The sequence below is a fragment of the Octodon degus genome, unplaced genomic scaffold (genome assembly GCF_000260255.1).
Source record: "Octodon degus isolate 3935 unplaced genomic scaffold, OctDeg1.0 scaffold00049, whole genome shotgun sequence".
In the NCBI taxonomy this organism is placed as follows: Eukaryota; Metazoa; Chordata; class Mammalia; order Rodentia; family Octodontidae; genus Octodon; species Octodon degus.
This window is the reverse complement of record NW_004524625.1, coordinates 548,104-574,084: the sequence shown is the minus strand read 5'-3', so window position 1 is coordinate 574,084 and position 25,981 is coordinate 548,104. Positions and strand designations below refer to the sequence as shown.

Below are 25,981 nucleotides of genomic sequence, written 5' to 3'. Positions count from 1 at the left end.
TTTTTTTTTTTTTTTGGCAGGAGGTCATAGTAGCTTTGTAATACATATTTCATTGTTTACCTACGGTTGCTTTTACTGGCCTAGGTCTCTTCTTGTTCCATGTAAGTTTTAGAATTGTTTTTTCTAGTTCTGTGAAGAATGCTGTTGGGGTTTTAATTGGGATTGCATTAAATCTGTGTATAAATAAGTATGGCCATCTTGACTGTTTTGGTTTTAACTATTTATTAAAAAACGGGGTATCTTTCTGTTTTCAGAAGTCCTATTTGATTACATTTTACAGAATACTATATTTTTCACCATAGAGTTCTTTCACTTGGTTAGTTTATTTCCTAAGTAGTTTTTCTTGTTGCTATTTTCAGTGGTATTTTCTCCCTAATTTCTTTCTCAGTGGGTTCATTATTAAGGTAAAGAAATGCTATTGATTTTTGGGTGTTGACTTTATATCCTGCTACATTACTGAATTTGGTTATTAATTTTAAGAGATTTTTTGATGTATTTTTTGAGGTGTTCCAGGTAGAGGACCAGGTCATCTGCAAATAATGGTGTTTTGACTTCTTTTCCTATGTATTTCACTTTTATTTCGCTTTTTTGCCTACTTGCTGTGCCTCATGTTTTCTAATTTTTTTTTAAGTTATTTATTTATTGGATACAGGATCTCACTATGCAGTTCAGACTTATAGTGATCCTTCTGTCTCAGCCCCCCCAGCACTGGGATTACAGGCATGTGTTACCATGCCGGGTTTCAGAACCAGCACCATGCACCTGGGTTTCAGAGCCATCACAGCATGTGGTATCAGGATCAAACTCAGGTCTTTGAGCTTGCCAAGCAGGCAGTTAGACTACTTGGCTATCTCCCCAGCCCCTGCCTAATGTTTTGAGTATTGTGTTGAACAGAAGTGTGGATAGTAGACATCCTTGTCTTGCTCCTGATTTTAGAGGGAAAACTTTCTCATTTTTTATGGGAATACAATGTTGGCAGTAGGTTTGTTATAAGTGGCTTTTATCAGATTCATGTGTATTTTCATCATGGAAGGATTTTATCAAAGACTTTTTGTGTCTGTTGAAATGATCATGTGATTTTTATAAGAGCTTTTGTTTTATGTGATATATTACATTTATTAATTTGCAAATGTTAGGATATCTTTGCATGCCTGGGATGAAACCTGCCTGCTTTGTCCATGATTTATGATCTTCTTAATTCATTTGTATTATGTTTGCCAGTATCTTTTTTTATTATTATTAATAATAAAACACTTCATTGTAAACTTCTCCAGAATATAAACTGATTTTGTATCAAGACTCTTTGAAACTTTTAGAACTGTATGTAACATAAGCTTATTATTATTATGTATTCATTTTCCAACTTAGACAATATACTGCAAGTTAACAAGGAGAAAAAGAATCTAAACTGCTTTATAAAGAAAACCAAAAAACATAAAAATACCCAACGCAAAGCTAAAAATAAATCCAATCAAGAAATAAATTCTACAAGGCCTATTAGTCCTCCAAGTTAAAATAAATTATTTCCCAAGAGAAAATAATTCCACCATCATGGCAATTTCAGTAAACCAGAACCACTCTCCTAAAGGGAAATTTTATCAAATGTAAGAAAATTGTAATAATGTTTTAGGAAAATGAGGAAAAGTAATTTCTATGTTGGAGAATAAGCATACTAAACACTTGATGTTCACCTGGCCTTTGTTAGAATTCAACCACTTGTTCACTTGTGTGATATGAACACGAATACCATAAAACCAAGCTCCTTAACTATTTTGTTCAGTTTTAACCTTAGGAGAAACAACCTAAGAGCTTCAAAATTCAAGGATAGGCTGGTCGCAAAGCATTTCTTCCTCTGTTCTTTCCTTGCCTTGCTCCTTTTTCTCTTTTCTGCGCTTCTGGTCCTCCTCCGTAGAGGCTAGCTCTTGGCTTTTCCTCTCCTTTCGATGCTTATGCTTTTCTGTACTGCCCTGTGCAGGTTCTGTTTCCATCTGTTTTCTTTCTTTAGATGCTCTCATGTTCTTCTATATATATATTTTTTTAAATTTTATTTTAAAGAATAAAAACAAAAACACATAGCAACAACAAAGAAACAGAGTAACATACAATACATATATTACAGAATTTCAAAATGAGTAGCAAATTAACAATGATTGTTATATATACTCTATAATTTATTGAAAGCAAGCGTTAATGTTTAATTATTCATCCAACCCTGCATACCTGTGTCTGTTAATCTGGGCAACAGATTTTACAATATATTTCTGTATTCTTAATTGTTTTTACTTCCTCATCCCTTTCCTTCCCTCTTAACTCTCTTCATTACAGTAAGTTTAATTTCATCTTCTTTAACTTAGATCCTTCCAAAGCAGGACAAAGTGACACAAATGCTTAGTTTCCTGCAGGTAACATAAAGTACAGGCTTGCTGGCCTAGATGCTGTTAAATATCCTGTATTAAGAATAGAGGGCCGGGGAGATGGCTCAGTAGCACAAGGTCTGAGTTCAATCCCCGGTTCTACCAAAAAAAAAAAAAAAAAAAGAATAGAGCCAAAATTTATCAGGATTACTATATAGTTAGTTAATTTATAACCTATGCACTCTAGCTAAAGTAATTTTATTATAATTTTATATTTTGAATGTCAAACTGCTAAGAAATATTATCAGTTTACAGTTTTCCATATGAATCTGTTACATTAAAACATGATTTGTTTAACAGATACCTATCCCAAAATATTTATGACTAAATGACAGTACCCTGAGATACAACTTATTTCATGCCCTAAAGAATTTAGTCTAAATAATATCTGAATGTACTTGTCATACAACTGTATTGTCTTTAAATTTCTTGATGTCCTTTTCCCATATATAACTGAACTTCCTGAGTAGAATCACTATCAATATTTGACCACATTCAGAATTTAAATCTGTGATAAAATGCAGGGGTGACTTGGCAAACATAATTATTTCTTTTAGAGATAAGATGCTAAATTTATGGGAGAAAGAATGGCAGAGTTTATACATTTTATATACCTTTACAGATAATACCATTTAACCTGTGGCAGACATTTAGATACATTGTTCTAGAAATGTAACATTCTTTATCATCAGGTGTATCATCATTAATACGTACTTGGTTCTGTCAGAAATTTTTACTTATTCTGATGTATAAATTTAATAATTTTGTTTGATTAATGGTGAGTGAATATCATGTTCAGTGTAATAGTCTATTAAAGACTTCTATGAAATAATGTAACATATTACTTTGGTATTGAATTGTAGAAAGATGAAACAGATTACAGAAATCTCATGTTCTTCCAAATCCACCTCCTCAAGACTTCTTTTCCTGTTATGCTTGGGCCGCTCCTCCTTTGGTTTTCTTTGCCTTCCTCTGGGTGCCTTCTTTTCTGATGACTGGCTAGATGGACACTAGTCCTGGCTCCCGAGGAGAGGTGCTCGGGACTTACAGTGTCACACTGGCTGAACTGTAATTATATGCTTGCTGGCTGAGGTTCAAGGGCACTAGTTTTTGAGAGACACAGTCTCTACAATACTGACAGTAGCTCAGAGATTCTAGTCTCAGCCTGTTGTTGTGAACTGGGAATTACTGAGGTAACCGGTTTTGTCTCTGTGAAATATTGCATGGTCTTGGGTCAGTCTGGATGGTCCCTGACGGGAGTCTTTGATCAGACATTCTATACCTAGGCTTGGGATCAACTTCTCTGTACCCACAACTTTCCAAATAGTCCTCCCTCATCCTTCTGAAACAAGTCTTTGGCTCTAAGCCTATGGCTTTCTGAACTTTGATCTTCAAGTTCATCTTGAAAAGAGTCATATGACTTGGAATGCTTCATTAGGTTGACAAAAAGGGATTCTCTTTGTCAGAGTGAGGACTGGCTGGAGAGATCTGATCATATTTATCTAGTACTTGCTTCAGTTTTTCAGTATGAGCTACCTGACAGTCAGGTAGTTCATAATGGATAGTTTTTTGCTATTCAAACTGGAGCAGTACTACACAGATGCATTTTAAAAGAAGCACTTGTAAATTCAGTCTTTCTTCATTCAATATAGTATCTTCACTGAGGCAGGGACGAGATGTACAACTACTGTCCCCCTCCCTGCCAATGCCGCCAGCCGAAGGACAGTGTTTGCCAGTATCTTATTGAGAATTTTTGCATCTGTATTTGTTGAAGAAATTGATCTACTTTTTTTTTTTGGTTGTTGTTAAATCCTTGCTTGGCTTTGGTTTGGAATCAGAGTAATGAATTTGGGAATATTTCTTTCTTTTTAATTTTGTTACCCTCCAAGCTTAACACTCTTTTTGTTATTTCATGGCATAACCATAGTGTCAAGCCTCCATTTATTTTTTAGAATATTTCTATTCATGGATTATTCTAATTTTATTAATTTCACTATTATACAATGAGTGCTTAACAGGAAAACAATCACAAAAATAAAAAAAACATTACTTTTTTAATATTTATTGAGTTCTTACAAGAAGCATCAGAATTTTCAACATTGGTTTTTGGTGTACAAGTCTGAAAAATGACAACAGAAATAAATTCCTATATAAAATGCAATGAAAATATCAATAGCACTCTATGAAAAAAGTAATCTTTACTTCAGTTAGCACACCTAAAGTATTTTTCCCACAGACAACATATTCCATACACAAATATCACATACACTGACAGCACATGTATTTAGCTTTTGTGGCCTTTTTGTAAGACATGCTTGACATGTGGCTTGTCTTGCTGTACTTTCAGGAGGTTCTTATTATATTATGCAGTGTATAGTTAACAGGAACAAAAAATATTAATAGAAGTATTAAATTCTTAGTACATACTGCATGTTTAGCATAAACATAGACAGTTTCACATCAGCTCTATATTTGCTTGCAAAACCTAAAAGATAGCATCAAAAATAAATTCCTGTATGAACTACAGTGAAAATACCAATAGCACTCTACAAAAAAGTCTTTACTTCAGTTATTACACATAAATAATAAGATGTGAATGAAAGAAAATATCAACATATAATGACTACTTAGAATAGCAAGCGCAAGGGCCTGAGTTCAGTGCCTGGTTCTGGAAAAAAAAAAAAGAATCCAAGACTCTCACCCTCACCTGTTGGCCTGGATGGGTGTGAACTAGGAGCTAGTGTTTTGGGGCTGGGGATATGGCTCAGTGGAATAAGCACTTCCTTGGCAAGTGCAAGGGTCTGAGTTCAATCCCCGGTTCCACAAAAAAAAAAAAAAAAAAACAAAACAAAAAAACAAAAACAAAACACCAAAAAACAAAAAACAACCTAAGAGATAATATCAGAAGTAAAAACCTATGTGAGCTTCAGTGTAAACACAAAGTCTACCACAGAATCTTCGCTTCAACTGTCACATCTAAGGCAGTCTTCACACAGTAACTACATGTTTCATGCGTAAATCTCACATAAACAGCACATGTGCTTAGCTTTTCTTTCCTATGTGGTAGGCCATTCTTGTTACTTCTCTTCCTGTTCTGTTAGGCGCTTCCTGCTATATTGTACAATGTGCATTTAGCAGGGAAATAAGATACCAGTAAGACATCAGAAATGTAATGAGTGCTTAAAATAGACATCAGCATTTTCTTCTTTTTTTTAAATGGAACTGGGGATTGAACTCAGGACCTTGCACTTGCCAGGGAAGTGCTTCTTCTACTGACCCATCTCCCCGGCCCCTAGCATTTTCATATTAGCTATTTACTTGCTCACAAAACCTAAGTGAGGTTGGGGAGATAGCTCAGTATAATAAGTATCTGCCTGGCAAGCACAGGGTCATGAGTTCAATCCCTGGTACTGCAAAAAAATAAAAATAAAAAATAAGTAAAAGAAACCTAAGCAATAACATCAGAAATATAAACTTACATTAAAAAAAAAAAAAAGGGCTGGGGAGAAAGCTCAGTAGAATAAGCTCTTGCCTAGCAAGCTCAAAGTCCTGAGTTCAATCCCCAGTACTCCAAAACAAACAAAAAACTTACATAAACTACAGTGAAAATAACAAAACTCGACAACAAAAATCTTTCTTCAATTGTCATACCCAAGATAGTCTTCTCATGAAAATTGTATGTTCCATAACAAGTATTGTTTATACTGATAACATGTATATTTTGTTTTCCTGTCTTGTAGAGCACAGTTAACGTCTTTTTTTGGTTTTGTTGTTATAGTAGGTCTATAGGATGCTGTACCTGCCTGTTTCCCTGTTAGTTCAACAGTGTGGTCCACAGTTTTTGTGTGTGTGTAGTTTTCCTCTGCTGTAAATGATCTGTGATGAGTTCTAGTCTAATCCTCTAAGAATATGTCTCCGTGGCATTTTGCATTTGTTACTTTATAAACTGTCGAGGTATACCATACATTTTGAGGATAGAGTAAGCCACATCCTTTGGCCAAAATACTTTGTGTTTTGAGTGATATCGTAGTTTCTGAATAACTCATCAACAGCATCTACTCTGCCTTTGGTTTTGTTGTAGAAAGTTCCCATCTCAGGTTTCCATTTTGTTTATGTTTCCCTATCAGTATTTCCATCAGCAGTACTTGTTTGTTTTTCTTTGCCATATCAGAAACTAATGTAAGTCCTTTTGAAATCCAAAGATTGTACTATACAATGCTCTGTTTTGAAATTGCAACATTTCATTTAGAATTTCTGCTTTGTTTCTGCTTACAGTTCCTGGGCTGGTCAACCTGTGGTCTGTTGGCAAATGTAACATCAGTTGGAAACTGGTGAACCAATTGTCAAATGTCACATTCTGATTAGTTTGGGAAATGGGAAACAGCAAATCACATCATCATTCACAACATTATTCAGTTTATACTGTATAATAAGGACTTGATAAATGAGTTCCTTGATAAATGTCTACATTGAAGGCTTAGTAAGTCTTTGCATCTACAAGGACATAAATTTGTCTGCCATATATTGACCCAGTGCTCTTCCCGTAAGTCTTTTACATTCCTATGACTACCATGAGAAATCCCTGCTAAGAACAGGAGACCTATGAATACTTTCAGTTCAGGTAATGAGGTATAATGAGGTATCATAATAAATATGTTTTTTTTAATATGGCTGTTGGTGCATACAGAACATTTTACTTGAATCTCAGCTTTTATCTTTCACAACATCATGTAGCATTTTGTCTGTCACTTTTTCCAATATTGAATGACTAGTGCCTTATTATATTCTATCTAGTGCCTTTAGTCCCTACCAAGAGCCTCAGCATATTTTTGGACCTAGTTCTATTATTGGATTGTTTTATTTGATTTCAATGTTGTGACTGTTCAAATAGATATTCACATTGCTGTTTTCTTTGTCATCTGAATCAAGGTGGTCTGCATTTTTGGTGCCTGTTTCAGTGGCTTCATTTTTCATTTCACTGTCACAGGAACTTTGGCTCACATGGCCATTATCAAAGTCATCATTGTTATGTACCCACACCACTCTTCTATTATGAAAACATGTCTTTTATAATTATGGATGATCTTCCTCAGCCATATATGAGTAATTTGATGATTCACTTTCGACTTCTTCCCAAACTTGCAAATCTGTTTTTTCATGTGACATTGTACTGAATTGGGCTACTTATACCAGAAAAATCAAGTACTTTTCTGAACAAATCCTGGAGTGGTCTGGGTCTGTTGGAGCCTCTGTGTTGCTTAGGCAAATGGCCACAAATACTGTTCCATGGAGGATAATGTTGCTGTAAATCTGGTTTGACACTTTACATCTTGTCTTTTGTTGTACTGAGTTGGTAAACACAAAGATTGCTTCCTGTTTCCCTCAGAGAAAGGTACTGAAACCACACAGCCAGTATTATGTTAAGGTAAAAATAAGGGTTGTGTATGTGGCATCCTCTGTTACACTTAGAGGATCTAAAAAGCTTGAGGAGTATTATTGGTAGAATATCCCTGAACCAGTGAACCCATCTGGACTTGGGCTTTTCTTAGTTACTGAGCTTATTTTTTATTATTGCTTTTTTTTGTTTTGTGAGATAGTGGCTCATTATGTAGTTCAAGCCATGCTTGAAATCACTAGGTAGCTCAGGTTGGTCTTAAACTCATGCTAAGACTCCTATTTCATCCTCTCAAGTGCTGGGATTACAGGCAGTTGCCACCATGCCTAGCTAGTTTGAAAATTTTCTGCTCTTAATTCAGGTTTTTTTGTGCCATCTGTACTGTCTTCTGATTTTTTTATTTTTATTCCAATTAATTTTAGGTTAGTCTTTGTGGCATAAAAATTGTTGGCTCTATTTTTCAAGTTCTCTTGTTATTTTTAAGGTATCTCTCGTTAATTGGTTACCAACAACAGCCTTCTCCTCTAGTTCTGACACTGGCCTCATATTAGTTACTTCTGCCACCCTCTATTTGGAGCCCTTTTTCATGTTTTGTGTAGCTAATCTTTTTATTAATACCTTATTTTGACTTGCTGATCATTTTGTTTATATGGCCCACTATCTTATTATAGTATGTCTACATTTTATGAATCAGTTCCTGTCCAGGAATTGTTCATAAATTGGATTATTTTATAAGCCCACAAAATAAATCTTATACAATATACTTGTGCAAGTTCACAACTCAAATGTTTGTAAATTGGGGACTTGTATTTCTGTTTTCTGTGAGCTAGTGAAATGACTTACCACTTTTGTTGTCTCCAATATAATTTTGAATAATTGGGGTATGGGGCTTTGCTTTTCGTTTATTCTCCATTGGTACCCTAGTGGATTAGCTTTGGAATGTTGAGAGTTTTTGGAAGCATTTCATTACCTTATCTTCTCATTCTTCTATTATTTTGTTTGTATTGAAGCTTGCAAATAGATTGTAGTATAAAACTTTGTTTCCAGTATGGAAATCTCTCTAAATAGTGTCTGCTTTCCAGGAGGTTCCTTTGGGTGTGGCTGACTACTGGCCTTTGTCTCTGTCCCAGGATCCAACCACCTCTTTACCTGAGATGGGAGGTTGTACCTCCCATATTTGTCTCAGTTTTCCAGGAATGGGCCACAGTATTGTTAATGACTCTAAGGCAAATCATATCTTGGCTCATACACACGGAATATTGCCAATCCTAAGGATCAATAAAGTATCACCCTTACCTAGAAAAGAAACATGTAATTACTATGTGAATACATAGATAAGCCAGATATTGACTTATAGTACATGTCTACTAAATGGAATAATTTTACCTCTACTAACAAGAAAAATGTCATAGCAACTGGGTAAAGTTACTGCTTTCCTAGACCTTCAAAGGTAGACAGGGTGGGAAATTAGAGAATGAAAAATGCAAAATTATAAAATTTAATGGAATATGAGGAGCAAAAATTTAGGTGGGGAATCCTATGTAGGTATAAAAGGAAAATTAATAATGATAGGAAATTGTCACAGGAAAGAACAAAGAATAAAATGAAGGGGAAAAAGATGATTTGCAAAAACAAATAAAAGGTAAGGATGAAAATGTTGAAAAGGAGAAAGAGAAAAGGAACTTATAAAGGTGGGAAACAAGAGGAGGAAGAAAGTCCCATACAGAAAAATAATATAAAATAGAAAAATCAGAAAAAAATTGAATCGGACTGGGGAGATGACTCAGTGGAATAAGTGCTTCCCTGGCAAGCACAAGGGCCTGAGTTCAATCCCCGGTTCCGCAAAAAAAAAAAAAAAAAAAAAAAAAAGATTGAATCTAAGACAAAATTCTTTTTTTTTTTTTGTACTAGGAATCGAACTGAGGACCATGCACTTGCCAGAAAGGCACTTTGCCACTGGGCTCTCTCCTGGACCTTCTAGTGTTATTGAATGAGTGACTTCATTACAAGATCTGTAGTCCTAGGATCCAACTAGTCATGATTTTTTGTGCCTTGTTTTAAGGCCTTTGAGATTTTTGAGGTGCCCTCCTTGACCCTCTGTTTCCTCCATTCTGTGGTTTCCATCCATGCAAGGCATATCCTTTCTGTTATTGGTAAATGGGCAACACACTCAGCCCTTTAATCTTTGCTAGGTGTGGGCTGCAGGGTAGGGGTTTGAGTGAGCTGTTGGACTAAATGTCTGCATTCATGGGTCTGGTTATACTATTCTCTCCCTGAGCCTTATTCTTATCCAGGATCTGGTCCTTTGGTTAGTCCTTCCTTGTACTGCCCTGTGCTGTGTGGAAACAAAATCTGGAGCTAGCTTGGAGCGTTCATGTAGCTATGCGCTTGCCTTGGGGGATGCTGCATTTCCTATGAGGTTGTTTGCTCCTGTGGGAGGCAGCCCACCACTTTTCTAGAGTAGGTCTATTTGTTCATGTAAGGGTAGGGTACTCTTCTTCATGGGATAGGTCTGCTTACTCCCAAGGAGGAGGAAGTGCCATTCTTCCCAGAACTTCAAATTGTCTGGAAAAAATTTCCCTTCTCCTTCTCTTCCTCTACCTCTACCTCTCCTCCAATTTTTTAAAAATTTTAAACAGGGTCTTGCTGAGTTTAAATTGGCCAGGCTAGGCATGAACTTTTTTTAATTTTATTTTATTTTATTTTATTTTTTGGCAGAACCAGGGATTGAACTCAGGCCCTTGTGCTTGCCAGGGAAGCGCTTATTCCACTGAGCCATCTCCCCGGCCCCAGGCATGAACTTTTGATCCCCCCACTGTAGCCTCTAGATTGCTGGGATTACAGGCATACATCATGGCGCTTGACTTCTTTTGTCCTTTTGAAAGGTACAAAATGAGACCTAGTTAGAAAATAATCTGCTTTGAAAACTAGAGATAAAAAATTCCAGTCCCAGTAAGCTTGGTCTTGCTTTACCTTCCTTACAGAATAGCCACTGAACAAGAGAATAGTAATCATTTTCCTGCTATGTCTTATTTTTAGGGAAATACAGTATCTATTTCTGTAGTGTTACAAGCCACAGATTGGTGGAGAGAAAATTTTGTAGGAAAGAAGTCCATATTTACAGAAGGTATATATTTGAGGTGAGATGTTGTGGAGGGATGGTAGCTATTGAGAATCTCTTGAAGAAAAGTACTTACTTTTTATAAGCTGTCATGGCCTTCAGAAGCACTTAAAAATTTGTGTTATTTGAACTGTGTGTGCAGGTACACATCCCTGTGATTCCAGTAATTCAGAAGGCTGAGACAGGATGATTTTTTTGGTTGCTTTTATGTATTTTAGGGAAGGGTCTACAGGGTGTTCTGGATCTCACTACTAGATCAGACTCGTAGTGATTCTCCTGTTTACAGCCTCCCAAGAGCTGGGATTACAAGTGCATGCCACCATGCCTAGTCTTAGTCACCCTCTGAGGGTGCCCCAGGGGCGGGGCCAGGATGGCTGCTTGCAGGTGCTTTAATATACTGAGCTATTTGGCTGGCCCATGACAGGAGGATTGAAAGTTCACGTCCATGGGGCTGGGGAGATGGCTCAGTGGAATAAGCGCTTCCCTGGCAAGCACAAGGGACTGAGTTCAACCCCCGGTTCCGCCAAAAAAAAAAAGTTCATATCCAGGTTAGTCAGCTTTTTGAGACAGTCTCAAAATAGAGCTTTTTTAAAAAAGGGCACTAGAGGGGGCTGGAGAGATAGCTTAGTGGAATAAATGCTTACTTGGCAAGCTCAAGGTCCTAAGCTCAATCTGCTACCACCAAAAAAAAAAAAACAAAAAACTAAAGGGTACTAGATGTAACTCAATGGTAGAGCATTGTATAGCATGTATGAGACCTTGTGTTCATTGCCCAGTTTACCTCTACCCTCCTTTTGCTTTATTTGAACCTTACATAACAAAGATTCTAACGGTCTTATTCATTTTTCAACCAGCAGAAGTTAACTTTTGAAAATTTGCCTAGGACTTTAAAGCTCAGGATTGATCTTGTGTTCTTGAAGATACTTTAGCTCTCTTAACTGCTTTTCTGAGAATATCACAGGAAGTGGTACTACTTTGGTTGGAAAGTATTAGTAGGATTTTTAAAAATGTATTAATTTATCTATGTGCTTTTAGAATCTGTGCTCTCAAAGTTGTAGCCAAATTGTTTACATATCTAAAAGAATTCTTTGTGTGATGAGTTTTGTTATGTCCGTTTGAGTTCAACAGTAACAATATCATTTGTACCATTATCTAAGATATAAATCATGTATTCATTTAGAACTCTTGCAAATGAATGACTCACAGTTTTAAGATCTCATATGGTAAAAATCAAAATAACTGTTGAACTAACATTTTTATTCCATTGACCCAGTTGAAGTCAACTCCTAAAATCCACATTTTAAAATAGAATGATCTGGCTTGGAAATTCTCTGTTTCTGTTGTTTCAGTATTTGTGGCTTTGACTTTTGCCAGGAATTGATTCATCACATGTTTTAATGACAATTTAAACCAGTATTTCTCTGGGGTTTCTTCAAAGATTCTTCAGGTCTTGAGCAAGTTGAGTTTATCCTATTGTTTCTGTTACAGATTTCACTTGATTCCTCACAAAAAGAAGCTTGAATAACAGTGACTTAAGGAAACTAGAGTTTTCTATTTTACTATGTTAGTAAAAATTGAGAAGGAGGAAGTACTGGACTGATGTTATGGGTCAGAAATTCCTTTGGGGATCTAGGCTTCTTGTGTCTTTCTGTTCTGTCACTTTTGTGTATAGGTTTTATCCTACTATAAACATTGCTAGTTATAAAATAACTTGTAAAGACAGGGGAAGAAAAGGGTACTGTAGACAAGAAAAAACAGGTACAAAAGCTTCTTGTCATAATTATAGCTGTCACAGTCTGACATGTAGCATTGCCCATGTCAATAGTTGTGTTAGTATTTGATGAATTGTGCTGTACCCAAAACATAATAAATACACAAAACCCTATTTTTCGTATCAGAAAAAGTGTCACATTTTAAATAGCACTTTAATTTGTCATCTGGAAATTTTGCTTTTCTTCTAGGTTCTCATTAAACCCAAACCAGTGACATTTCAGGCCACAGTTGTTAGTGAACAGACAAGACAGCTGGTAACAGAAACATTACAGCAAGCATCCAGGGTAGCAGAGGCTGGTAATGCATCTATTCAGGATGGAAAAGAAGAACCACAGAGTTACACAGATAGTAGTTCTTCTTCTACAGAGTCCTCCCAGAGTTCCCAAGGTAAGATTGGTTTTACTTCTGATTTATATCAGTATTTCCTGAGAATAGTTGTTTACTAGTTCTTATAGAAGTTACTTTTAGGAACTTACACCCAAACTTGTACACTTTGGTGTGTTGGTTCTTTTTTTTCTTTATGTTTAATCAATAAGCTGAAATTTTAGTTTTGGTAAAGCTTTCCATTCTTTCCTATATGGCCTATGTTCATCAAAACCTCAGATGATGGTTTTGTCAAGAGGGTAATGTTATTTGGTTAGAAGTGTGACTCACATGGTAATCTTTCTGTTTGGTTTGGTAAGTAGGGGAAGAAGCAGGGAAGAAGGTCAATATCCCTTCTGAAATGATTGTTGCTGAACCTTGAGGAGTAATCAGGGTGGGCAGAGGTGAGCTATAAGTGCGTTCTAAGTAGGATAACTATATATTCTACTCCAATAGGCTAAGTCCTAGTTTATGTCTGTCATTTGGCATAATTATTAATAACATTCCCTTTTACTTTGAAAAACATTTCAGATGGCAGTTCTGTGGTTATACTAATTATAAGGAGGGAATTTGAAACTGACGCCTTTGTTCTCAGTGCTATTATAATTATGTTATTTTTCTAGGAAATCTGAAACTGTTGTAAGTTTGAGACTTTCCACAAGTTTGGTACTCATGTCATTCAGTTATGTATATTGCCTCTGGTACATATCATTAGTATTTCTTATTTAAAATGCTTGGGATCAGAAATGTTTGGAATTTTTCAGATTTGGGCATATTTGCATATGTATAATGAGATCTTAGAGATGAAACCCAACTCAAAAGCTAAAATTCATGTTCCATGTATAACTTACATACCTAGCCAAGGATAATTTTATACACTTCATTTACCTTCATTTTGACTCTAATCTGTCGCATGAAGAGTTAGATGTTGAGTTTTCCACTGGTGGTGTCATGGCAGTACTCAACAATTTCAAAGTCAACCAATTATAAATACTGGAGGGGCTGTGGGGGAAAAGGCACCCTTCTCCACTGTAGCGAGTGTAGACTGGTATAACCACTGTAGAAATCAATGTGGTCATTCCTCAAAAAACTAGAATTACAGATCTCATTTGATTCAGCTATTCTTCTGGGTATTTTTTCAAAAGAATTAAAAACATCATATTACAATATATGTGCACCATGTTTATAGAAGTGCAGTTTGTTACAGCTAAATCTTGTAAACAACCCAGATGCCCATCAACTGAGGAATGGATGAAAATGTTATTTTTACACAGTTTACGGTTACTCAGTTATAAAGAAAGATAAACTTGAGACTTTTATAGGTAAATGGATGCAACCAGAGACCATACTTACTCATAAGTGAAATAAATCAGACCCACATGTGTAAACATCATACTGTCTTGCTAGTCTAAGAACCTGAAAGAGTAAATAAAATCTAAAATGTACAATAGATACTGTGAAAGGAAAAGAATCTGTTCAAAGGGAAAGAACAATTGAGATGAGGAAAAGGACAAAAGAAAAAAGGAAGGGAAAAAGACATATTTATGTATATGTACAGTATAGCTTAGATAATTGAACTGGTGATTTCTGCTATCTATTGAAAGGAGTAGCTTATGCTTAAATTTTTTGCTTTTTAATTTCTTGCAGCTTTTTTTTTTTTTTTTAACCAGCTTTGCATGCTTATATCTGGTCATCCAAACAACTAATTTGAAGACCATATTATGCAATATAACAACCATTGTTAAATTCCTATTATTTTGTTTAATAAAGTTCTATATCTAATTTCTTTTACTATTTTTTGATTTCTTTAAAAAATAAAAAAATCTATAAACTTAATATTATTATCTAATTTATAGTCCATGTTCAAATATTACTTGCCCAGGAGTGTTCTTTACAGCTTTTCTTCTTGGCCATGTTCTGGTTCAGGACCATGTATTACATTTAGCTACATGTAATTGTCATCTTCCTTATTCTTGTTTAATCTAGTCTTATTTATTTATTTATTTATTTATTACCAGGGATCGAGCTCAGGACCTTCTGCTTGCCAGGCAGGGGCTTATACTGCTGAGCTATTCCTGATCTCAGTTTTATTTCTTGATCTTAAAATTTTTGAAGAGTGTAAGTGAGTTTGTAGGATATTTTTCAGTTGGGTTTGTCTAATGTTTTCTCATGATTAGATTCATTAGGAAATCTATAGGTGAATGTTATGTCCTCAGTTTTATCAGGAGACACATGATGACAGTTTTATCACAGTATAGATATTAACATGGATCACTTGATTAAGATGATATGTTCCAGTTTTCTCCATTATGAAGTTAACAAAGTTCTTAAGATTAATAGTAATTTGTACCTTGAGACTGGATAAGTATTATATTCCTTATCAAGTACTTATGCACTTAGCTTTATTACCAGCTTTATCCACTAGTTTTATTTTTTAATTTTTTTTACACTTAAAAAGTTATTTATTGTAACAAACATTCATGCATACTTAAGAATAAATCCAATGATTTTACCAACAAGAAATTTGGAAGTTGGTAGAAGAGAAAGGTTAAAAAGGAACAGAATTTCTTGGGCAGCTCAAGGAATATAATAGAGATATTGATTATGTTTACTTATGAATAAAAATACTGCTATTTTTTCTATAAATCGGTCATTTTAATTACTCCCAAAAATAACAAAATAATCGTGTCAGTCCCTCAGAGCACGTACCACAATAATACAGCTCCAGACCTATTTTTCTCATAGGATTTAACTAAAAGAAAAAGATAGATGAACATAGCATAGTAAAGTAAAATGGCAAGAAAGGTAATTTTTATTTGTTTATTTAATTAATTTATTTTTTTCTGGGGTGATGGGAGTGTACCCAAATTCCATTCCTTTTTCTTTTTTTTCTTTTTGGAATGCCAGTGCTGTTTTATTTATTTTTTTAAACAGTGGTTAATATATATATTTTTTCCCATAATTTTATTGAGAGATAAATAGCAATGGGACAGTTTCAAATCAAATTGGTAGGACAGTTTCAATAATCAACACGTTGCATACACTCTTCCTAGTGGTTATTTGCTGTACAAGATGCAGACATGATATCCTATTTACAAATACTATTAGAACAAATCCCTCTATTCATTAAGAAAATGTAACTATATATCTGTCCTAACCATTTTGAACACACAGATACAAAATGGACATTCGTCTGTATCCTCTTTTTTGTTTAGTTCCGTCATTTGATTATTATAGGTGTGTTAACTCAGCAAAATATTCTAAAAGAGTCCAGTAGTCCATAATAGTATTGGTTCTTCCACTTGGCTGGCAGTGTCAGAAATTGTTGACCTGAGTCCCCTACAGCTCAACATAGCAGCATGGCTTTACTTCTTTTTTTTTTTTAATGGCTTTACTTCTTATACTTCTTTTTTATACTTTTCTGCTGGATGGTTAAGACCAAGATAAAGCAAGACCTATGCAACAAGAGTTGTAGCTTTTAGGTCTGATAAGGTCAGTGAAATCCCCTCAGGATTTATCCTGAGATCCTGTACCTCAGATTGTAGAACCATTGTCAGTGTCAGCCATGTGGATGAGTCATGGCCATTGCTTGGCCAATGTGCTCTCTGTGAAAGCCTGAGAGAATGTTTTCTCTCCATGTGTATCCACTAGTTTTAACCACTTACCATTCCAATTATTTAAATACAGGATGACAAAAAAATTGCATATTATTTTGTTAATTTTTAATAAGATAACAAAAAATCTAAAAGTCACAATTTTATTAAATTTATTCAGCGTGAGAATCAACTGGTTGAAATGACACCTGCCAGAGTGATGCTTGGGAAAGGCAGTACATAAGCTAGTATGGTATCTGAGTGATACTTAGGTGATCTGTGAAGTAGTTAATATCCACACATGATTTTCTGAAGTTAATTATTCTTTGGCCATTCAGTAATTGGTATCTACTCAAAGGAAGACTCAACATTATTTTGTCTTCAGAAATTTTTTGTTGGCTGGTGAGATAGCTCAGTGGCATAAGTGCTTGCCTTGTAAAGGCAAGATCCTGAGTTTGATCCCTGGTACCAAAAAAGAAAAAAAAAAGAAATTTTTGTGGAAACTTTTCCTTTGTAAGTTCTTAAATGAGGATGTTTCATGCTAAGAAAATACCTTGATGCAACCAACTCATTGTTTTTGAACTCCTTTACTATGTCCGTTAACAAAGAGGAAAAGTTTAGACCTCGTGTTTTATTCCTAACCTTTCTTTTCATAGACTAGAGCAGAGGCTTTTATCATCATCCTAACATGAGATTCCCCTTGCTTACCTTGGGGAGGGTTTGTGACTCATTCTGCGTTATCCTTACAATATTGTTGTTTACTACCAGTTACATATATATTTTTTAAATCAGGACTCAAACTTATGACCTTGCGCTTGCCAGGCAAGTGTTGTGCCACTGAGCTATCTGCCCAGCCTCACTTCCAGTTATATTAATGTTGACCCTTTTGTACTTTTTGATTGTTTATTATAATTGTTTTTTTTTTTCATTAAGCTATTTGGTTATCTTTAAGAATTCTTTTTTGAAGAGTAGGAAAATTTATTGGGGAATAAAAATGAGTAGTAGTATCTCCTGAGAGAAAGGAATGGTCCAAAATGGGCTGCCCTAGGCTGTTTGCTTTTTTAGGGCAATTATATTCATCTCTGTATATTAGTGGTTAGCACAGAGATCAAGTAGCAGCAAGTAGGTACTCAGTAAAAGTTTACACAAACAATTGAGGAGCAATCGTAGAAACTATGGCATAGTGTTATAATTTGTGTCTAGATGTCCTCCCAAAGCCTCATGCAGCCATAGGATAGGCTTCTAGAGTTTTTGATTGATTCATGGTCCAATGCTGGGATTATGGGTGTGAGTGCTATCCACACTCTACAATGGATAGCCTGCATACAATATGAGGGAGAGAAAGAGGCTTGCTCCCTGCTTCTCCTCCTCCCTTTTCACTCTTGATTTTGCTGTATTCTGCCACTGATAAACTGTTGCCCTCTGCCGTGTCCCACTCTGCCTTGGATCCAGCTGAGTGTGGACTGAAATCTCCACAAACTGTGAACTAGATAAACCTTTCCTTCCTTAATTTTGGGCCTCAGGTATTTTGTCCTTGCAACAAGAGAAAAGTAGCCAAGACACATAGGGTTAAGACATTAATGAAGGGGCTATCATTCCTGTGTCTCACTGCTGGGTTACTTGAGCTACCAGTGGTACTTGTATGACTGTTGCATGGGTTGTTTGTACCACTGGTGGTACAAATGGATCTAATCACTTTTATTGATATTTTTACTAATAAAATTAATAAAAAGCTATCAATTTGGATAGTAATTCACATTTTTTCTGTCCTGGAATTCTTTACTAATCTTGGCGGGCCTTTTAAGTAGAATAGTTTTGGACTATTAAAGATTTCTTCATTTATATTCAGTCTTTTTTTCTTATTTATTTATTTTTTATTGAGAAATAAATATGAGACAGTTTCACAGCTGATTAATAGGACAGTTTTGATAATTAATACACTGTACATTGTTATCTTCTTAGTGGTTATACATAGTCCAAGAAGCAGATAGGATATTCTGTCCAAACACTGTTAGTACACCTCTTTCTTCTCATTGAATTAAGCGAAAGTAGCTGTAAATTTATTTTTTTTCCCATAATTCTATTGACAAACATAGCAATGAGACAGTTTCAAATCAAATTGGTAGGACAGTTTCAATAATTAACACATTGCATACATTCCTCCCAGTGGTTATCTTCAGTCTTATTTCTAAAAGGCTTTAAGATTTTATTAAGTAAAGTAGAAGAGAACAAGGAGACAAAATCAAGGATAGGAATCTAAAATGGGATGGCATATAAGGCGAATACAGAGATGTGTTTTATAAAGTGGGCATGGTGCCCCATGCCTGCAATCCCAGCTCTCAGGAGGCTGAGGCTAGAAGATTGCTTTGAGTTTGAGGATAACCTGTGCTACCTCGTTTAAGTACAGGCCCCGAAAACCCATCTCAAAAATTAGTCAATAAAAATGCATGATATAAAACATTGCTGTATCACAACTCAAGTTTTTAGGATTTTTCCTGAAGATTGATGATCTTGATAGGTCAGAGTAGAGGTGGGAATAAATCCAGATTAAGAAAAACACACTACTTGTAGAACTTTTTAGAGCTATGGTGTGCTCATTTGTATTGTGAAAAAAGAAGAGTCAAATGTATAATATAAAATGTTCTCCACGTCTTTTAACCATGGAACCCATCTTTTGGAGAACATCTTGAAAAACAGGTTCTGTAGAACATTTTAGGTGATGCTCTCTGGGCAATTAGATAATGTGAGGGCCTTGAGAGCGAAGGCATATAGCATTCCTTAGAAGGAATATAAACATCCTAGGTCTAGTTTAGAAGTGGTAAAAGTGTGTAAGACATCCTGGAATCATATGTGAAGAATGATTGGGGAAACAAAATGTCTATCACAGAGATGTGAAGGTAGGTTGGCCTGGAGGAGATCTGGGATCTGCTAGTTCATTCTCTCTCTCTCTCTCTCTCTCTCTCTCTCTCTCTCTCTCTCTCTCTCTCTCTCTCTCTCTCTCTCTCTCTCTCTCTCTTTCTCTCTTTCTTTCTGTTTCTCTCTCTTTCTCTCTCTTTCTCTTTCGTGGTTTTTGGGAATCAAACTCAGGACCTCACCCATGCTAGGCAGGTGCTGCACCAGAGTTACTTTCCTGGTCCCTATTGTTAGGTCTTTTGAGGACTGTGGTATGGAAGAGGGAAAATAATTTGTCTTTGTGGATATGTGGACAGACAGTAGAACCATTGGGTAAAATTGACAGATCTGTTTCTACTACAATAAAAGAAAACTTTCAAATTGTTGTAGTTGTGTAAAGTGAAACAGTACTGTTCTAGAAAGTAGTGAGTTCTTTGGTATTAGAATTTCCAGGCAAGTGGTGATATCGTGAAGAGTTTAGTATAGAGCAGTGATTGCATTAAATAAAATTAAGGTTTCTTCTAAGAGATGTTAAGATTATATGAAGTGTGATAAGGGAAAATACCTGAGGGGTAGCAAGACACCATCTTGTAAGAGATATGAAGAAGTCTAGATAGATGCATGCTGTATAAGCAGATAGTACTGGTAATAAGGTCAGGCTCCTGCTGTTTTAGACGTTGTACTCTGAATCACAGCATCAGACTTGATAGGCAGTAGATATTGAGGTCTACACATAAGCCAAAAGTAGAGGAGAAAATCAGTCAAGGAATGGTTTTCATGTAGATTAGTAGTCTCATTTTGTGTCATAGCTGTTGCAATCGTATACTTTGTGATAGTTGTTCTGAGTATGAACAAAAGAGCACCATCTCCTAATCCCTAGGGGGTGATGTTATTTTTGCATCACTGGAGCTCCTTGGGTGACGTTATTTGTAATAGGGAAAATAAGACTTTTAACATGTTTTGTTGTTACTGTACATAAAAATGCACTTACCTACTCAAATGCACACCTATTTATGTAAGTTAGCACATTGAATTGTATTTTGTGTTTTACATGTTCATCTCTCGCACCAGACTATGTACTGCTTGAACATCCTCTGATTCTGTAAGCTTCTTTATATCTTCAGTGCTAAATATAGAGTCTGACACCTATACGTGTAGTTTGTGAAATTAATTGAAAAAGTAAATTCATAATTATGCCCCAGGGGGCTTACAGTTTTCTTGGGGAAATAAAACAGTAAGTTTACAATAAATACAAAGATAAAACAACAACAACACCCAATTGTTTTATTTATTTATTTTTTTTTCACATCAGACAAGTGATATGCCCATGTTGTAATAAGGTTTGAGGGAGGCACATCTAATGAGTATGGCATGAATACCCAGTCATTATGCTCATGAACCGAAGGATCGTGTTTTTATTTTAAAGAGAAACTTTGTTTATAGGGTGTTTTGTTTGTTTTTTTTTTTTAAATTAATGTGAAACAGATTCCCAGCCTGTAGTTCATGTAATTGCTTCCCGGCGTCAGGATTGGTCAGAACATGAGATTGCAATGGAAACTAGCCCCACCATAATATATCAAGATGTATCCAGTGAATCACAATCAGCTACTTCAACAATCAAAGCTCTGTTAGAACTCCAACAGACAACAGGTATGAATTCACATGCTCAGTTGAATGAAACATATTTTCTCTAAAGATGGTTTATGCTAAAATATTGCCACTGTTTTATATGTTTTTGTTATTATTTGAGCACATTTTTCCCTCCGGTCTTGTCTGTAATCATTGGTGTATTCTGTTTTCTTGTTCTTTAAGATGTGCATAGAAGTACTGAAGCACACATGGATGAAAGTCTTTAGAATGGACAAGTTGGCAGAGCTGTCTTTTTTGTCTCCTGCTTACAATGGATAGCACTCTGATCCCTGAAAGGCGTAGATCTGTCACTTCTCAGCATAAAGATGGATGGCATGAAATAGCCAGTTGTAGAAGAATTTAATAATAGCAGGAGGCAAATTGAAGGACTCCTCACATCTTTAATATTGATAGAACAATAAAAATACCATTAGTAGCTATTGTTAAAATTCTGTTTTCATTTTATTTTCAGATTTCTTTGTATAAGTTATCCACTTGAACAGCCATGCAAAGCTATAGTTACATAACAAGGTCCCATCAGGATATCTGGTTACTAAATATCTTTTCTAAAATCAGAAAGCCCAATATAAATAATACTGAGTTTTTTTATAATAGCAGGTCAAAGATTATAGTATTTAAGGGATTGTAGTGATGATTTTATCCAGTCCTCTCATTTTATGAATAAGCAAGCTGAAATCCAGAGCAGTTACCTAGTTGGTTAGTGGCAGAACAAAGTCCCACAACTTTTTTTTTTGTTTTTAAACACAGAAGAGATGATTTATTGTACACACTTTATACACAGTCAAAAGCGAGAACAGTAGTAGTCCAGAATGCCACAGGTCTGGGGCAAAAAAAACAGGAGACTGCTTAGTTGGAACCAAGTGGATCTCTTTTTGAGGTGGTATTGGCGATCAGATGGCAATGAAGTTCTAATCCAGCTTGCAGTCCAAAACTTGCACAAGCGTTGTCATCCTCCAGCATTCTTTCTGTTCTTTTGTGCTCCATGGGTGTATGAGCTATTTTACTTAGACCTCTGTCTCATCTTTCTTCTTTTACGCTTTAGCCTGCACATTCGCTTCTTCCTCCACTTGGCTCTCATGGCACAGAGGTTCCTAAGAAGATGGCGTTAAAGTTGAGAGTAGTCCCATAACTTTTGATCTCTAGTTCACTGTTCTGTTTGTGGAGAGACTTGTATTCATTTTATTTTGCTTTGCTCGCTCTGTTTAGAATGATGGTTTTGATTTGATCTTTCCATGGACTTAATCACTACTGGTTTTTTTTTTTTTTTTTTGGTAACTTTCACTCTAGTACTACCTTAAAAATACTACCATTTTATATATGTCTTTGGTTAGTCCTTCTGTCAGTGTTATTTTTGAACTTGGACATTTTGTCACCTGCTTTTCTTTATAGAAGATAGGAACTTGGAATGAAGAGACTTGTAGAAAAAGAGATAAAATAAAAAGTGAATCCATACACAGAAACCATTCCTGATTCCAAAGTGTCCTGTCACATGTTTATGTACCAACAGAGAGCCCAGTTTTTATTAACAGTGAAAATTTTTATTCTATAATAGTCATTGAAAAAAATAGACCTTGTAATGTTGGTGTGGGAGATACCTTAAATTTTAGTAGATCAAAATAAGGTCATTGAATTGTGTTTTGGGGGACAGATGTGCCCTAGAACAAACCATCCTTTTATTTTAGGTTGGTGAATTCTGGGTTACCAGGAAGTTACCTCAAGGGGTAAAGGGAATAACCTAAGGGTAATTTATATGAGGGAAACAACCTCTGATTTGACCTAGTGATGATTGGGGTGGGAGTAGGGGGACAATTTGATTACATTATGAGTCTTTAATAGACTGCTGGGTATGGTTATGCAAGTTGTACCATTTATAGGCGTATGTATCAGTCTGCTGTTTTCATTGTCTCCCTAGGCTCTGCCGGTGTGGCATCCAGAGGTCTGGTTCTTTATTCCCATGGACAGTGCAAATTTTAGTAGTTATTTATGATAAAAGTTAACTTTTTTCCTCCTGACTTTTTCATGCAGTAAAAGAAAAGTTGGAATCTAAACCAAGACAACCTACTATTGACTTGAGTCAAATGGCAGTGCCTATTCAGATGACCCAGGAAAAGAGACATTCTCCTGAGAGTCCATCAATTGCTGTGGTAGAATCAGAACTAGTGGCTGAATATATCACTACTGGTAAGTGTTCTCTTAAATGTAATACTAAGGGAGGGAATGCACCTGTCTGAACTTTGTGGAATGGTCATTTGGGGAAGAATGTATTCTTTGTGTTTCTAGCTCTTTTTCCTTTGTTTTCAGAGCAAACTCACGTCTTCCTTAAATTTTACCTTGTCTTTATGAAAAAAAAATCAGTAGAATGTTTATACGTATGAATGTTTTAGTTTTGGGAGAGGTAAGTGAAGAGAGAAAGAAAAGGAAAAAAGAAGAAGAAAAAAAAAAAAAAGAAAAAGAAGAAAGAAAACCTTAAATCCCTGTAACTACTTTGGAGTTCTTATAGAAAGCTGATTAGATACTTATTTAAAATATGGTCTGGCAGTAAAACACTAATGAGATTTTGGAATGGCATAAGTGGAAAACTCATATAGGAAGGATAATATATTCTTGTTTTGGACACTTTATTATCTTGAGATTTGAAATAGTTTTAAAAATGGTAATATAAGTAATTAAGAGTTTAGGAAAGATAACTTTTGAAGCACTATGTAGAGAATTAGTAAGTTTCCTTTTTTTTTTTTTTTTTTTTTTTGTAGGACAGTTTTTTCCCCCCCATAATTTTATTGATAAATAGCAATGAGACAGTTTCACATCAAATTGGTAGGACAGTTTCAATAATTCACACATTGCATACATTCTTCCTAGTGGTTAATTAGTAAGTTTTCTTAAGAAGTAATTAAAGGAAAGTTACAAATATTTGAATACTGTAAATACTATAGAAAAAAGAAATTCATTGGCATCATTTTAGGAGATATTATTAAAACTAATGAGTTAGTATTGTCCTAAATGAGTTAGTATTGTCCTAAAAGGAGGAAAATCTAGTTAAAATCATGAAAAGTCATCTAGAATTTTACTTTAGAGATACTTAGAAAGCTAATTACAGCAAAGATCAGTATGTTGGGGGGAGATATGTGAGCTTATATGTTGAGCTTATTATTATAGGATAGACGATTATCAAGTGATAAATAGGTTAATAGATCTATGATTTCTTCCTTATCCTTTTCAGAACGCACTGATGAGGGGACAGAGGTTGCTTTTCCCCTTCTAGGTAAGTGGTATGCATCCATTTGAAGTATAATTGAAGGTAAAAGATGATTGTTTTGGGGGGAAGCAGTTAAATGGATGTGCTCCACTCTGATCTGATAGAGGAAAGGTAAGCTCCACTTAATGAAAGTGGGATGCTTTATCAGCATTAGCAGTTTGACTCTGTGGGGGAAAAAGATGTTTAAAGAAATAAATGGCTTTTGATGGTATTTGCATAGCTTGGTCTTTCTGTTCACTTTGTGATCGTCTTTCATTGTGTCTATGCATCATACATGCAGCCATGTTGAGCTTAAAGCCAATTGCTCTGGTTTCTTGTATCATTCCATAGTGGATATTTCCTTAGACTTTCTTTTTTCTTTTCTTTTCTTTTTTTTTTTTTTTAATTTTTTATTTAATTTATTTTTTTTGGTGGAACCTGGGATTGAACTCAGGCCGTTGCACTTGCCAGGCAAACACTTATTCTACTGAGCCATCTCCCTGGCCCCATTCCTTAGACTTTCATAAAGTTTAGTTTCTTAAACTCAGGAGTCTTTCTGTGAAGAAATTTATAGTATGTTGAAGAAGAATCATTTTTATGTAATGTTAGTTGATCTATTGAATTCAGCTTTTCTATGTTTAAGAAGTATAATAGTTATGAGGATTTGTATGGGCAGCAAAAATCTTGGAATAGTCTGATAATTTCATCAGAAATTTATCAGGTGTCATTCATTTTTTAATGATGCTTCCATTAAAAACTTTATTGATGTTTTTGCTTGATATTATTGGGCCAGCCAGAATTAATTAATAATTTTAAGCCAGGTGTGGTGGTGCTTACCTATAATCCCAGCAGTCTAGAGGCTGAAGCAGGAGGGTTGCCACAAGTTTGAGGCCAGCCTGAACTACATAGTGAGCTCAGCAGATTAAAGACCTGCTTAGGCAGACGCAGGGGTGGGGGTTTGATCCCTGGCCTGCTGGCCCTGCCCCTCGGGTGCACTGAGATAGTGATTGAGACAGTGCATGGTGGCACGTGCCTATAATCCCAGCACTTGGGAAGCTGAAAACAGGAGGATCGTTATGTGTCTGATCTGTGTAGTAAGACCCTGTAGACCCTGTACTAAATACATTAAAAATATATATATAATCATAATTTGTTTTTTCTCCTATTCAGTAATATTGTAAATTATTTCAGTAGTTGTTTTTGACATAAACCTTACTTTTTTCATTTCACTTGTGCACATATAGAATATTTTATTAATTTTAAGCCAGGTGTGGTGGCGCTTACCTATAATCCCAGCAGTCTAGAAGCTGAAACAGAAGGGTTGCCACAAGTTTGAGGCCAGCCTGAACTATATAGTGAGCTCAAGAGGAGCCTGAACTACACAGCGAGATTGTCTCCAAAAACTAATGAAAAAAATTTTAAATGTTAAACATACTGTAAAATACAGTAAGGAACTAACAGAAATTTACAAAAGTATTGTGATGCTGCCTATAATCTTGTATCACATGTCATTTATAGTAAGAGAAACACTGTATTTGTGAATAT

At 35.4% G+C, this 25,981-nt stretch overlaps 1 protein-coding gene, 1 non-coding gene and 1 pseudogene across 12 annotated transcripts in view; 1 reads left to right on the top strand and 2 right to left on the bottom strand.

Moving 5' to 3' along the window:
• Positions 1-25,981, top strand: part of Emsy (EMSY, BRCA2 interacting transcriptional repressor) — a 93,669-nt gene that overhangs the window by 55,893 nt on the left and 11,795 nt on the right. For all 11 annotated transcript variants that reach the window (XM_023716637.1, XM_023716634.1, XM_023716633.1 and 8 more), the window contains 4 exons: positions 12,892-13,090; positions 21,037-21,201; positions 23,227-23,382; positions 24,422-24,463. In XM_023716637.1, the coding sequence (XP_023572405.1) occupies positions 12,892-13,090; positions 21,037-21,201; positions 23,227-23,382; positions 24,422-24,463 (562 nt within the window). The remainder of the gene's footprint in view (positions 1-12,891; positions 13,091-21,036; positions 21,202-23,226; positions 23,383-24,421; positions 24,464-25,981) is intronic.
• Positions 1,812-3,849, bottom strand: LOC111817115 (annotated as a pseudogene).
• On the bottom strand, positions 20,858-20,959 carry LOC111817136. Its single transcript, XR_002821399.1, has one exon. It is a non-coding gene; the product is annotated as a small nucleolar RNA U13 (small nucleolar RNA).